The following is a 14,372-nucleotide window of genomic DNA, read 5'->3' on the forward strand; positions in this document are numbered from 1 at the left end:
GAACACTTTAATTAGGAAGAGTGATAAACAAAGGCCTGAGTTCTGATCCTGTACATTTATATAAATATAGATATAGATATAGATATAATTTACTCTATTAATGTCAATACTAGTCCTATTTGCTGTACAGACTTCTCATAAACACATCAATCCTTATATTATTAAACTACTTAAATTCAGGTTCTTTTCCAAATTTTTCAAACAAAAATTTGATCAAATATAAAAATAAATCATTTTGAATTTTTAGAATGCAAATAACCCTTTGATCTCTTCCTGCAAATTAAAGTTGTAGGTACTTATTAACATTAAAAAAAGATGTCCTAAAAGCATTTTTTAATAAGTAGATATCTAAATGAACTAATAGTTTATTAAAAAGAATTCTATATTACATATATTATATATACCTATATATATGTATAATATATAATATGTATGTAAAATTCTTCCCAAACACATGAAATATTAAACTAAATATACTTCCCCACATCCAAAAAAATTGTTCTTAAAGACGCCCTCTTGCCAAAAGAAGGGGCAAAGGTTAAGCCCTGTTTAATTTGTTTCAAATGTGTTCGTAACAGTTTAAGGATAATCAAATTTAGAACAATAGCTACCTTGTAGAGACAGGAAGGCTGTTGATGAGGGAGAAGTAGAGGTTTCAAATGTACCAGTAATGTTTATTTCTGAATCTCTGTGTGGGTCCACATATGTTTTCTACATTAGTCTTCAAAACTCTTTAATTACCACAAATAGTGTGTTAAAACAGATTTTAACAGAAACTACTAGTAGAAGTGAAATAGATATAGCAATTTCAAAAAACGAAATCCAAAAAACAAAGTGGGGGAGGTTGCTGGGGAGGATGGAATACAAGAAAATGCAATAAACAAAACATTATGATGGTGAGTGAAAAAAATCAGTGATCACAAAAAAAAAAACCCAAAACAACAAATAACAGAAATACAGAAATTCCACTATTAAAAGCCAAAGATCCTCAAATTCTGTTAAAAGTCCATATCTAACATATGCTTTTTACAAAACTCTTACCTAAAACAAAATAACAGAGAAAGGAAGAGCGAGAATGAATGTTGTATGTTTTCAAATGGCTTTTAAATATACACTGAGATGATTATAGTGTTGTTTTTCTCCTTTAACCTATAGTCTGTACTATTTTTACTTTGGCATATTTTTACTTTATGGTATAACACTGGACCAATTCTTACAAATTTACAAGCATGTTTGGAAAGACTATTCTCTGTAGGGGGGTACAAAGTTTTCTGTGTATCTTTTATATCAAGCTTGTGTTATTTAAATCCTTCCCTGCATCTTTACCTATTTTATCAAGCTAGGATTAGAAGGAACTAACATTTGGTAAAATATAGCATATGCTTGTGTATATATACATTAGTTCTGAAAGGAAATGGAAGTAACTGGTAAAAATGTTAATTCCAAGGAAGAAATAAGGGAGGGAACAAGATGTTTTTATACATGTTGAATTATAAACTTGTGAAAACATCACACATTCAAAAAACTAAAAATAAAAATTTTAAAAGCAATGAAATTAAAAGTAAAAATTTTTAAAGAATCCTATTATGACTCATCTACCTATTTTTATTTTTTATAAATAGATTAAATAAATAAATAAATAAATAAATAAATAACAATTATCAGAGAATACTATGAAAAATTATATGCCAACAAACTGGACAACCTGGAAGAAATGGACAAATTCCTAGATACCCACACATTACCAAAACTCAAACAGGAAGAAACAGAAAATTTGAATAGACCCATAACTAGTGAAGAATTGAATCAGTTATCAAAAATCTCCCAACAAATAAGAGTCTTGGGCCAGATGACTTCCCAGGGGAATCCTACCAGACGTTTAAAACAGAGTTAATAGTTATCCTTCTCAAGCTGTCTCAAAAAATAGAAATAGAAGGAAAGCTTCCGGACTCATTCTATGAAGCCAGCATTACCTTCATTCCCAAACCAGACAAAGATCCCACAAAAAAGGAGAATTACAGGCCAATATCCCCGATGAACATGAATGCAAACATTCTCAACAAGATACTAGCAAATCAAATTCAACAGCATATAAAAAGAATTATTCACCATGATCAAGTGGGATTCACTCCTGGGCTGCAGGGCTGGTTCAATATTTGCAAATCAACCAATGTGATACATCACATTAATAAAAGAAAGGTGAGAACCATATAATCCTGTCAATAGATACAGAAAAAGCATTTGACAGTATGCTTTCTTAATAAAAACCCTCAAGAAAGTCAGGATAGAAAGAACATACTTAAACATTATAAAAGCCATTTATGAAAAGCCCACAGCTAATATCATCCTCAATGGGAAAAAACTGAGAGCTTTCCCCCTAAGATCAGGAACACGACAGGGATGTCCACTCTCACCACTGTTGTTTAACATAGTGTTGGAAGTCCTAGTATCAGCAATCAGACAAAATGAAATAAAAGACATCAAAATTGGCAAAGAAGTCAAACTTTCACTCTTCACAGATGACATGATACTCTACACGGAAAACGTGAAAGACTCCACCAAAAAGCTGCTAGAACTGATACATGAATTCAGCAAAGTCACAGGATACAAAATCAATGTACAGAAACCAGTTGCACTTCCATACACCAATAATGAAGCAAAAGAAAGAGAATTCAAGAAATCAATCCCATTTACAACTGCACCCAGAACCATAAAATACCTAAACCTATCCAAAGATGTAAAACCAATGCTGAAAACTATAGAAAGCTTATGAATGAAATTGAAGAAGATACAAAGAAATGGAAAAACATTCCAGGCTCATGGATTGGAAGAATAAATATTGTTAAAATGTCAATACTACCCAAAGCTATCTACACATTCAATGCAATCCCAATCAAAATTGCACCAGCTTTCTTTTAGAACTACAATTCTAAAATTTGTATAGAACCACAGAAGACACCGAAGACACCGAATAGCCAAAGTAATACTGAAGAAGAAGACCAAAGCGGGAGGCATCACAATCCCAGACTTTAGCCTCTACTACAAAGCTGTAAATCATCAAGACAGCATGGTATTGGCATAAAAACAGACACACAGACCCAGTGGAACAGAATAGAGACTCCAAAATTGGACCCACAAAAGTATGGCCAACTAATCTTTGACAAAGCAGGAAAGAATATCCAATGGAAAAAAGACAGTCTCTTTAACAAATGATGCTGGGAGGGGCACCTGGGTGGCTCAGGAGGTTGAGCGTCTGACTTTGGCTCAGGTCATGATCTCACGGACCGTGGGTTCAAGCCCCACGTCGGGCTCTGTGCTGACAGCTCAGAGCCTGGAGCCTGCTTTAGATTCTGTGTCTCCCTCTCTCTCTCTGTCCCTCCCCTGCTCAAGCTCTGTCTCAGTCTCTCTCAAAAATAAATAAACATTAAAAAAAAAAATGATGCTGGGAGAACTGGACAGCAACATGCAGAAGGATGAAATTAGACCACTTCTTACACCATACACAAAAATAAACTCAAAATGGATGAACGACCTAAATGTGAGACAGGAAACCATTGAAACCTGAGAGGAGAAAACAGGCAACAACCTCTTTGACCTCAGCCGCAGCAATTTCTTGTTCGACACATCTCCAAAGTCAAGGGAATTAAAAGCAAAAATGAACTGGGACCTCATCAAGATAAAAAGCTGCAAAGGAAACAACAAAACTAAAAGGCAACCGATGGAATAGGAAAAGATATTTGCAAATGACATATCAGATAAAGGGTTAGTATCCAAAATCTATAAAGAATTTACCAAACTCAACACCCAAAAACCAGATAGTCCAGTGAACAAAAGGGCAGAAGAAATGAATAGACACTTTTCCAAAGGAGACATCCAGATGGCCAACAGACACATGAAAAGATGCTCAACGTGACTCATCATCAGGGAAATACAAATCGAAACCACACTGAGATACCACCTCACACTGGTCAGAGTGACTAAAATTAAACAACTCAGGAAACAACAGATGCTGGCGTGGTTATGGAGAAACGGGAACCCGCTTGCACTGTTGGTGGGAATGCAAACTAGTGCAGCCACTCTGGAAAACAGTGTGGAGGTTCCTCAAAAAATTAAAAATAGAACTACCCTACGACCCAGAAATAGTACTACTCAGAATTTATCCAAAGGATACAGGAGTGCTATTTCACAGGGCACATGTACCCCAATGTTTATAGCAGCACTTTCACCAACAGCCAAATTATGGAAGGGGCCTAAATGTCCATCAACTAATGAATGGATAAAGAAGATGTGGCTTATATATACAGTGGAATACTACTTGGCAAGGAGAAAGAATAAAATCATGCCATTTGCAGCAACATGGATGGAACTGGAGGGTATTATCCTAAGTGAAATAAGTCAGTCAGAGAAGATAGATATCATATATTTTCACTCATATGTGGAGCTTGAGAAACTTAACAGAAGATCATGGGGTAAGGGAAGGGAAAAAAATAGTTACAAATAGAGAGGGAGGGAGGCAAACCATAAGAGACTCTTAAATACAGAGAACAAACTGAGAGTTGATGGAGGGTGAGGAAGAGGGGAAAATGGTGATGGGCACCGAGGAGAGCACTGTTGGGATGAGCACTGGGTGTTGTATGTAGGCAATGAATCAAGGGACTCTACCCCCAAAACCGAGAGCACACTGTGTACACACTGTATGTTAGCCAATTTGACAATAAATTATATTAAAAAATAAAGATAAATAAATTAAAATAAAATGAAAGGAAGGTGATGGGTATTGAAGGGGCATCTTTTGGGATGAGCACTGGGTGTTGTATGGAAACCAATTTGACAATAAATTTCATATATTAAAAAAAGAAAAAAAAAGAGAGGAGAAGTCAATAAAAATAAATAAAATAAATAGAAATTCCTTTTGCAAAAAAATAAATAAAAGCAGTAAAATTAAAAGTAAAAATTTTTAAAGAATCCTATTATGACTCATCTACCTTTATTTATTTATTTACTTACTTATTTATTTTCAAATATTTGTTTTTGAGAGACAGAGCACGAGCAGGGGAGGGTCAGAGAGAGAGGGAGACACAGAATCTAAAGCAGACTCCAGGCTCTGAGTTGTCAGCACAGAGCCCAATGCAGGGCTAAAACTCACCAACCCTGAGATGATGACCTGAGCTGAAGTCAGACGCTTAACTAACTGAGCCATTGATTTCAGATTCTTTATTTCGACTCAGGTCATGACCTCAGAGTTTGTGGGGTCGAGCCCCATGTCAAGCTTGGCACTGGCAGTACCGAGCCTGCTTGGGATTCTCCCTCACTCCCTCTCTCTCTGCCCCTTCCCTTCTGCTCACATGCTCTGTTTCTCTCCCTCTCTCTCAAAATAAGTAAACTTAAAAAAACAAAAAGAAAATGAGCTATAGTTTATATACAACATAAATATCCATTACCCCTTTTAAGAAAAATCACATTTTAAAAACACAATTGGAAAAACAATTTATTCTCTTTTTTATGTTTGTTTATTTATTTATTTATTTATTTGAGAGAAAGAGACAGAATCTCGCACTGTTAGTGCACAGCCTGACGCAGAGCTTGAACCCATGAATCCTGAGATCATGACATGAACCAAAATCAAGAGTTGGATGCTAACCAACTGGGGCCACCCAGGCATCCCGATTCTTTTTTTTTTTTAATTGAAGACAGTTGACACAATGTTACATTAGTTTAGGTTTACAACTGTGATTTGATAACTCTATATGTTATAGAAAAAACAACGGACTCATTCACTCGGTAGAACACGTTAGAACACGTTCCTTGTACACTAATGCTGCATAAGTCATACAGAGCACACATCATTCCTATCTACCAAAGCATGAACCTATAAAGCAATGAAGTGGTATGAGTTAGTTGCCTCGACCTAATTTCTTTCTTGGTCTCTGTCCACATTAATTCTTTTTCTTTTAAGTCTTTTCCCCTCTACTTGAAAAAGTAATATATGTTCAACATGTATTAATATTAGCTTAGGGGAAAAAATTTCCTTAAAATTTCACCAAAGTATTTATTAAATAAATTAATAAATAAGAAAATTAACCAGTTAATGTTTTTATTTCTAGCCTTTGTCTAAGAATATATTTATATAAAATGCAATATGATTAAACCATTTTGTAATATGTTCTTTTTTTAAATTTTTAAAAATGTTTATTTATTTTTGAAAGACAGAGAGACAAAGCACAAGTGGGGGAGGAGCAGAGAGAGAAAGGGAGACGGAATCCGAAGCAGGGTCCAGGCTCTGAGTTGTCAGCACAGAGCCTAACGTGGGCTTGAACCCACAAACTGAGATCATGACCTGAGCTGAAGTTAGATGTTTAACCACTGAGCCACCCAGGAGCCCCTGTAATATGTTTTCATTTATCTAATACATTATGAACATTGTTCCTAGACAATATATAGATATATAGATATAGATATAGATATATAGATATATAGATATAGATATATAGATATAGATATACATATACATATAGTTTTTTGTTTTTTTTTTAAGGAAGCTCTAGGGATGCCTGGCTGGCTCAATCAGAAGAGCATGCATTCCTGATCTTGGGCTGAGTTCAAGCCCTATGTGGTGTAGAGATTACTTAAATTAAAAAAATAAATAAATAAAATAAAATAAAAAAAAATAAAATAAAATAAAATAAAATAACAACTTCATATAAAAAATAAAAATAAAAAATAAAGTTAAGCTCTAAGCCCAATGTGAGGCTGGAACTCACAACCTTGAAATCAAGAATCACATGCTTATGGCACCTGGCTGGCTCAGCCTGTAGGGCATGCCACTCTTGATCTTGGGTTGTGAGCTCCAGTACCACGTTGGACATAGAGTTTACTTAAAAAAAAAAAAAAAAAAAAAAAAAAGAGCCAGCCAGGTACCCCCAATTAATATTCTTTTTACAGTTTTTGTGTGATTGGAAAATAGTCTACAATATAAATTTATTTATTTAAATAACACTTATTTAAACTTAACCAATTCCCTATTATTGAACATTTTGGGGTTTGTTTTTTGTTTTACTAACATAAATAATGTTTTCATCCTTGTATATATGTCTTTGAGCACATTTCTTTTTTTTTTTTAATGTTTATTTATTTTTAAGAGAGAGGGTGAGAGCATGAGCAGGGTAGGGGCAGAAAGAGAGGAGGGCAGAGGATCCAAAGAGGGCTCTATGCTGACAGGACTCAATGCAGGACTCAAACTCATGAACCCTGAGGTCATGACCTGAGCCGAAGTCGGACACTTAACTGACTGAGCCACCCAGGTGCCTCATATTTCCTTCTTAAAAAAATTTTTTTTTATTTTATTTGAGAGAGAGCATGAGCGCACACAAGCAGGAGAAAAGCAGAGGGAAAGAGAGAATCTTAAGCAGTCTCCATGCTCAGCGCAGAGCCTGACAGATGGCTCAATCCCACCAACTTAGGATCGTGACCTGAGCCGAAATCAAGACTCTAGCACTCAACCCACTGAGTCACCCAGGTGTCCCACATCTTTGAGCATATTTTTCTTTTTTTTTTAACATTTATTTTTGAAAGAGAGACAGAGTGCAAGTGGAGGAGGGGCAGAGAGACAGGGGAGACACAGAATCCAAAGCAGACTTGAGGCTCTGAGCTGTCAGCACAGAGCCCGACGTGGGGCTCAAACCCACAAACCATGAGATCATGACCCAAGCTGAAGCAGGACGCCCAACCAACTGAGCCACCCAGGTGCCCCTGAGTATATTTCTGATTAGTTCCTTACAATAACTTCCTAGAACTAGAATTGCACGGTGAAAGAATATGTATCTTTTCAAGATTTTTGATGCATATTACCAAAACACCTTCCAAAAAGGCTATAAAAAAATTCCTACTCCCACCAATGATATATTATTAGAGTATCCATGTTAATCAAATGGCTGATTTTTGTATTTGTAAGGAACAAACAAGAGCTTGATATTCTTTAACAATTGAAGTTTATCCATACTAACTGCATTGAATTTTATTTGCACTAAGATTTCTAGGAGCTTGGTTTTTTGTTTTTTTTTAACGTTTATTTATTTTTGAGACAGAGAGAGACAGAGCATGAACAGGGGAGGGGCAGAGAGAGAGGGAGACACAGAAACGGAAACAGGCTCCAGGCTCTGAGCCATCAGCCCAGAGCCCGACGCGGGGCTCGAACTCACAGACTGTGAGATCGTGACCTGAGCTGAAGTCGGACGCTTAACCGACTGAGCCACCCAGGCGCCCCTCTAGAAGCTTGTTTAACTGGGTGTTTAAAGGAATATGGTTGCCTGTCTGACTCAGTCAGTACAGCCTGCAACTCTTAATCTTGAGGTTATGAGTTCAAGTCCCACATTGGGTGTAGATTACTTTAAAATAAAAAATAATAAATAAAGGAATAAACTTTACCTCCATCAATAATTGGATATTTTTTTTAAAAATCAGGTTGAGGGGCGCCTGGGTGGCGCAGTCGGTTAAGCATCCGACTTCAGCCAGGTCACGATCTTGCGGTCTGCGAGTTCAAGCCCCACGTCAGGCTCTGGGCTGATGGCTCAGAGCCTGGAGCCTGTTTCCGATTCTGTGTCTCCCTCTCTCTCTGCCCCTCCCCCGTTCATGCTCTGTCTCTCTCTGTCCCAAAAATAAATAAATGTTGAAAAAAAATTTTTTTTAAAATAAAAATCAGGTTGAGGGTCACCTGGGTGGCTCAGCCTCTGACTCTTGGTTTTGGCTCAGGTTATGATCACAGGGCTGTGGGATCAAGCCCACACTGTACTCTGCACTAAGCATGGAGCCTGCTTAAGATTCTCTCTCCCTGTCTCTCTCTGCCTCTCTCCCCCACACTCACTCTTGCTCTCTCCCTAAAATGAAAAAAAAATCATGTTGACAAAAATAATAATAAAAATAAAAATCAGATCGAGCAGTTACATGTGTCTGGAAAAGATGTGACTTGTTAATCCCAATAAACAAATAGTACTTACTTCAAGGATTCTAAGATTTTGCTTTACAGAATATCAGTACCCTTAAATTGATAATATATATAACCACTAATTGCAAGTGAAAAGTTTAAAGTAGGTAAGAGATAAATCTCATGCAAAATTTGCTCCCAAACTTGAATTCCCTTTTGCGTCCTCTTTCCACTAATTCACAAATGGAAACCAACCCAGTAGATGGATAATGTTTTCATTCATTTTTTATCTTTAACATCCATTAACTCACCTAAATGTTTGTAATGGTGATTGTGAGCTTGTAACAAAACCTTTACTCGATCCAAAGGAGCAACTGTTGTTTTGGCACAGCATCCAGCAATACCTGAAAAATTTTTAAACAGGATGAAATTGCACACTATTTCTTTCCACATGGAAATCGTTATTTATTCAGCCAGCACACCTCCTGATTTCTAATTTGGTCTCCACGGGTAGAACTGCCCAGTTGCAGGGATAGGCAGATGATTGGCCCCCATTCCCTGTAACTTAATAATTGAGCATGTCAGACTTAAAAATAAATTCGGAGAGTGTAAATCTTCCCTCTAATACCTGATGAACACTAGGAATCTTGCTAACTGTAGTTAAGGAGACAGACACTTGAAGGTATTTACCCAACTGTGAGGCTCTATTTCAAGTAACCTCTACTTCTAGATGACTCTTTCGTTGAAACAACCAACTTTTACCCATAAAATTCAGTTATTCATTTATATATCTAGCAATTATGTATTTGGTCCCTAACACACGCCCCTGTGGAGACATATGGATGACACTAATGTGTATACATGGGCTTTAGTGTAGGTCAGAATCCAGGGCAGCCCTACCTCCTTGCATGCTTATAAGATGATAATATATAAAGACTCTTTACTATAGATTGTTCATATGTTGAAAACTAATTCCCAATGTGATAGTATTTAGAGGTGGGGGTTTTAGGAATTGATCTGGTCTGGAGGGTAGAGCCCTCGTGAATGAGATTAATACCCTTATAAAAGCCCAGAGAGGGGCGCCTGGGTGGCTCACTCGGTTGAGCGACCGACTTTGGCTCAGGTCATGATCTCACAGTCTGTGAGTTCGAGCCCCGCGTCGGGCTCTGTTCTGACAGCTCAGAGCCCAGGGCCTGTTTTGGATTGTGTGTCTCCCTCTCTCTGACCCTCCCCCGTTCATGCCCTGTCTCTCTCTTTCTCAAAAATAAATAAAAAACGTTAAACAAAATTTTAAAAAAATTAAAAAAATAAAAGCCCAGAGAAATCCCTGGCCGCTTCCACCAGGTGAAAACACAGTGAGAAGGTGCCCTCTATGAGGAAGCAGGTCCTTAACAGACACCAAATCTGCTGATACCATGATTTGGCTTTCCTGGCTTCCAGAACTATGAGAAATAAATGTCTGAAGCTTCCAGGTTGATAGGAAGGAAGGAAGGAAGGAAGGAAGGAAGGAAGGAAGGAAGGAAGGAAGGAAGGAAGAAAGGAAGGAAGGAAGAAAAAATGTTGTTTATAAGCCAACTATCTAAATTATGGTATTTTTGGTATAGTAGCCCAAATAGACAATTTTGTAAAGTACCTTACATGTTGTAAGCACTTGATAAAATAGGCTGTTATCATTATAAAATGATGGATTAAAACTCTTTGGTATCTTTTTGTGACTACTTTAAGCTCTTCACCATTGCATATTTGATCCAGAAGGTACAAAAGGACTGGGATTTTGTGGGTCTCCTTTACAACTATATCCCCAAAGACCAGTACAGGGCCTGGCACATAATAGGCACCCAAAAGATGTTTGTTTAATGAATGAACATAGACTCTTACTTTACAAACTTTTTAAAATGTAAGACAAAATCACTCATTTATTTAATAGCCTAGCATGTAACTAATATTAAAATCCATACTGTGAGATATCTAAAAATAAAATGCCTATCGTATTCAAATTCACATATAAGCTTTATATATTACAAGCTTCTCTTATCTTAACTAATGAAAATAATAGTCATGGCTGCCTCAAATTGAGGATAAATGAAAAATATTTTGCATTTGGGTATATTTGGTTTCAGAATGTTTTGTTGTATTATCTTTTCAGTCATTATTATAAAATTTGGAATGTGTGCAATAAGTAGTTTTCTTTGATAGTATCTTAACTCATTTCGTCACATTACTTTATAGCTCAGTTGATCATCACAACAATCCATTGAGTTAGGTCATGAAGCTTTTATCTTCCTTTTGAGCAAATGAAGTTATTTGCCCAACACTGCTGCTAATCAACAATAACAGTTAACAAGTATTGAATGTTTACTTTATACCAGGTACTAGGCTAAGAGATTTAACTGAGGGCATTATGCCAAAGCTTTTATGGGTACTATCTCATTTAATCATTACAATCTTCTGAGGTTGGTACTATCCTTTTCCCACTTAAAAGATGTGGCAACAGGGGGACACCTGGGTGGCTCAGTCAGTTGAGTGTCCGACTTCGGCTCAGGTCATGATCTCATGGCCCGTGAATTCGAGCCCCGCTTTGGGCTCTGTGCTGACAGTCAGAGCCTGGAGCCTGCTTTGGATTCTGTGTCTCCCTCTCTCTCTGCTCCTAACCCACTCGCATTCTGTCTCTCTCTCAAAAATAAATAAGTATTAAAAAAAAAAAAAGATTATAAAGTACTTTAAAAAATAATAAAATAAAAGATGTGGAAACTGAGGCACAGGGAGGCTAAATAACTTGCCCAATGGTATTTTTTTCTTATCACTTGAACCAAGAATTCCTATACAATCTTCAAAGTTATTCACACTTACCAAAAATTTGAAGCAGCGCTTTACCAAATAAGAGACCAAAGAATATGAAAAGATATTCAGCATCATACGTTATCAGGCAAATGCAAATTAAAACTACAATTAGATACCATTAAACACCTATTTAAAGGGAAAGCACACACACACACATACACAAACACAGAGGACACAAACTCTGATAATACCAATACACTTTAGAAAACAGTTTGGCAGTTCCTACTTCACTCCAAGTAAAAGTCGGAATCTTTTTTTTTTTTAATGTTTACTCATTTTTGAGAGACAGAGAGACAAAGCACGAGACGGGAGAGGCAGAGAGAGGGAGACACAGAAACCAAAGCAGGCTCCAGGCCCCAAGCTGTGAGCACAGAGCCCAACGTGGGGCTTGAAACCACCGACGGTGAGATCATGACCTGAGCTGAAGTCAGACGCCCAACCGACTGAGCCACCCAGGGGCCCCTAAAAGTCAGAATCTTTACAATTGCTTGCAAAGCTCTTCATTCTGCCTCCCCATTACCTCTAACCTCCTTCCCCCATCAACACCACTTGGCTCCAGCTACATGGCTCTCCTTCTGGCCTGAAATGCTCCTCTTCAGACATCAACTTGCTCAACTCTCTCACTTCAAGTCCGCTCAAGTGTCATTCTCTCCAAGAGACTTATGACCGTCCTATTTAACACTGCACCCACTCAGCTTTGCGTTCCCTTGCCCCATTCTCCTTTTACTTCTCCCCATTGCATTCATCACCTTCTCACATACTATGTAACTTACTTTCTCCCCTCAAATCCCCAATCAACGTAAACTCCAGGAGCTTTGTTTTGTTCCATGGTATACACTGACCATGTAGCAGGCACATAGCAGGCACTCATATTCCTGGTATAAATGAATGAATGTCGTTTTTATCAGAAGAACAAAATAATTAAATTATTAATACTACTGCTGCCTACAGATATTCTTTCCACAAGCCCTCATAACGTGGAATTTTTTAAATTCCCAGCCTTAACAAGTAATTAAGTGTTGACAACCCGGACAATCAAATAAGAGAAGGCAGTGACTGAAAGACTTCTTTATGGTAAGGCAGAGGAAATTTCTGAGAGACAATTATGAACTTTCTGGCCTCACAGTAACAGAGATAGAAGGGCTGCACCAGCTACCTATCATGTAACTATAGAGCAGTTTACTAGAATCACTGGAAGCAGTTTTGGTTGTAGACAGTTTTACACAATTTCCCTCATCATCTTTAAAAAGCTGACCTCCAGTATTTGTTTTCTTTAAAGCAAACAGCAAAATCCAACTCTACAATGGGTCATTTATGGTCTTTGCAAAAGAAAAGGGGGCCCAACATGTCTCACTGAAACCCTGGCACTCCGCTCTTTCCCCTACTTTCCCACCCCGAAGAATGGGTGCTTGGTTCGGCCCGTCCACATCCCCAGCCGCTCCCAGACCCCTCGAGGCCCTTCTTCCCCAGGATCCTGTTGTCACTAGTCAAGTGGTTATCAGAAAGAGTTACAACAGGTCAGTGCAAACAACCGACCGGGCACTGAAGCAGCCAGAGTCCAAGAATGTCATCGCGGCCGCAAACACCGGATCTGCCCAGGATCCCGCCCTGCCACCCGAGCGCGCCGGCTCCTCTCGGCTGACACCCACCTCCGGCCAGAAAGGAGCGCAGCCAGTAGAAGTCCCGGCGGGCGGTGGGCCCTCCGGCTCCCGCCGCTTGCGGCATCGCGGGAGGGGGATCGGCCGCTGTCAGGGCCGCCGCCGCCGCCATCAGGACCAGGGCCGCGACGGGAAGTCGGGTCGCCAATTTACAAGCCACTGGCTGGAGACATGACCAGAGCGGGCGGTGACAGAGCACCGACCGCCGCGCGGGCGGGACGGAATAACACCAAGCGGCGCGGCGCGGGCTGATGGCGTACACCAGGGGCGGGGCCTGGGCCCGCGCCACGAGTGGGAGTCACCCACGCTCGCCACCTCCCCCGTACAGCCTCACCCAAGACCCTCCTCCCGGCCTCGCTTACCAGGCCTCTGCTGTTCTGATGGAAGAAGGAAAGCGTGGCCAGGGAGAAGGTCCCACCAAAACCCACCTCAGAAAGCTCTCCCCGCCAATTGACTTGTAATTGCCCTAGCTCAGATGAATCCTTTCCAGAAACAACCTTTGGTTCCTCACTGCTCTTTCCAGGAACCTCTGAAATTGCACCATCTCCCGCCAAATCAGTTCTGCCTTCTCAGAGCTTCCCACTGAACCTCGGTTTCTACTCTCCCTAACCACCTATTAAGCTTCCACTCCACCCCATCACCTCTGTCAAAGAAATATTGCTAAAGCAAATTGCTCTTTCTTTGGGGCCCTACAAATTACACAATTACTATGCTTGTCCAGCGTTTCTGAATCTATGCCTCTGCTTAACCGAACTCTGCTCCCCACCAGCCCAGTCTCTGCCATAAAATCTTAGGAACTTTCCAGTTGCTTCTCCGCACCCGCACTGTACTCCAAGACTTCTACTTAACTACTCCTTAGGGGCACTATTTCTCTCTCTCTCTCTCTCTCTCTCTCTCTCTCTCTCTCTTTTTTTTTTTTTACAGATTTTTTAATGTCTATTTTAACAGGGAGA

General features: G+C 39.0%; 1 protein-coding gene across 2 annotated transcripts in view; it reads right to left on the bottom strand.

Annotated features, from left to right (window-relative positions):
• SLC25A16 (solute carrier family 25 member 16) overlaps positions 1-13,671 on the bottom strand; it is a 51,530-nt gene extending 37,859 nt beyond the window's left edge. Inside the window, exons 1-2 of one of the 2 annotated variants that reach the window (XM_043596486.1) lie at positions 13,411-13,671; positions 9,232-9,324 (exon numbers count right to left, since the gene is read on the bottom strand). In XM_043596486.1, the coding sequence (XP_043452421.1) occupies positions 9,232-9,324; positions 13,411-13,531 (214 nt within the window). In that variant the 5' untranslated portion in view covers positions 13,532-13,671. The remainder of the gene's footprint in view (positions 1-9,231; positions 9,325-13,410) is intronic. The other variant, XM_043596487.1, reaches the window with a different exon arrangement.
• Between the last annotated feature and the right edge of the window lie 701 nt (positions 13,672-14,372).

The sequence above is a fragment of the Prionailurus bengalensis genome, chromosome D2 (genome assembly GCF_016509475.1).
Source record: "Prionailurus bengalensis isolate Pbe53 chromosome D2, Fcat_Pben_1.1_paternal_pri, whole genome shotgun sequence".
In the NCBI taxonomy this organism is placed as follows: domain Eukaryota; kingdom Metazoa; phylum Chordata; class Mammalia; order Carnivora; family Felidae; genus Prionailurus; species Prionailurus bengalensis.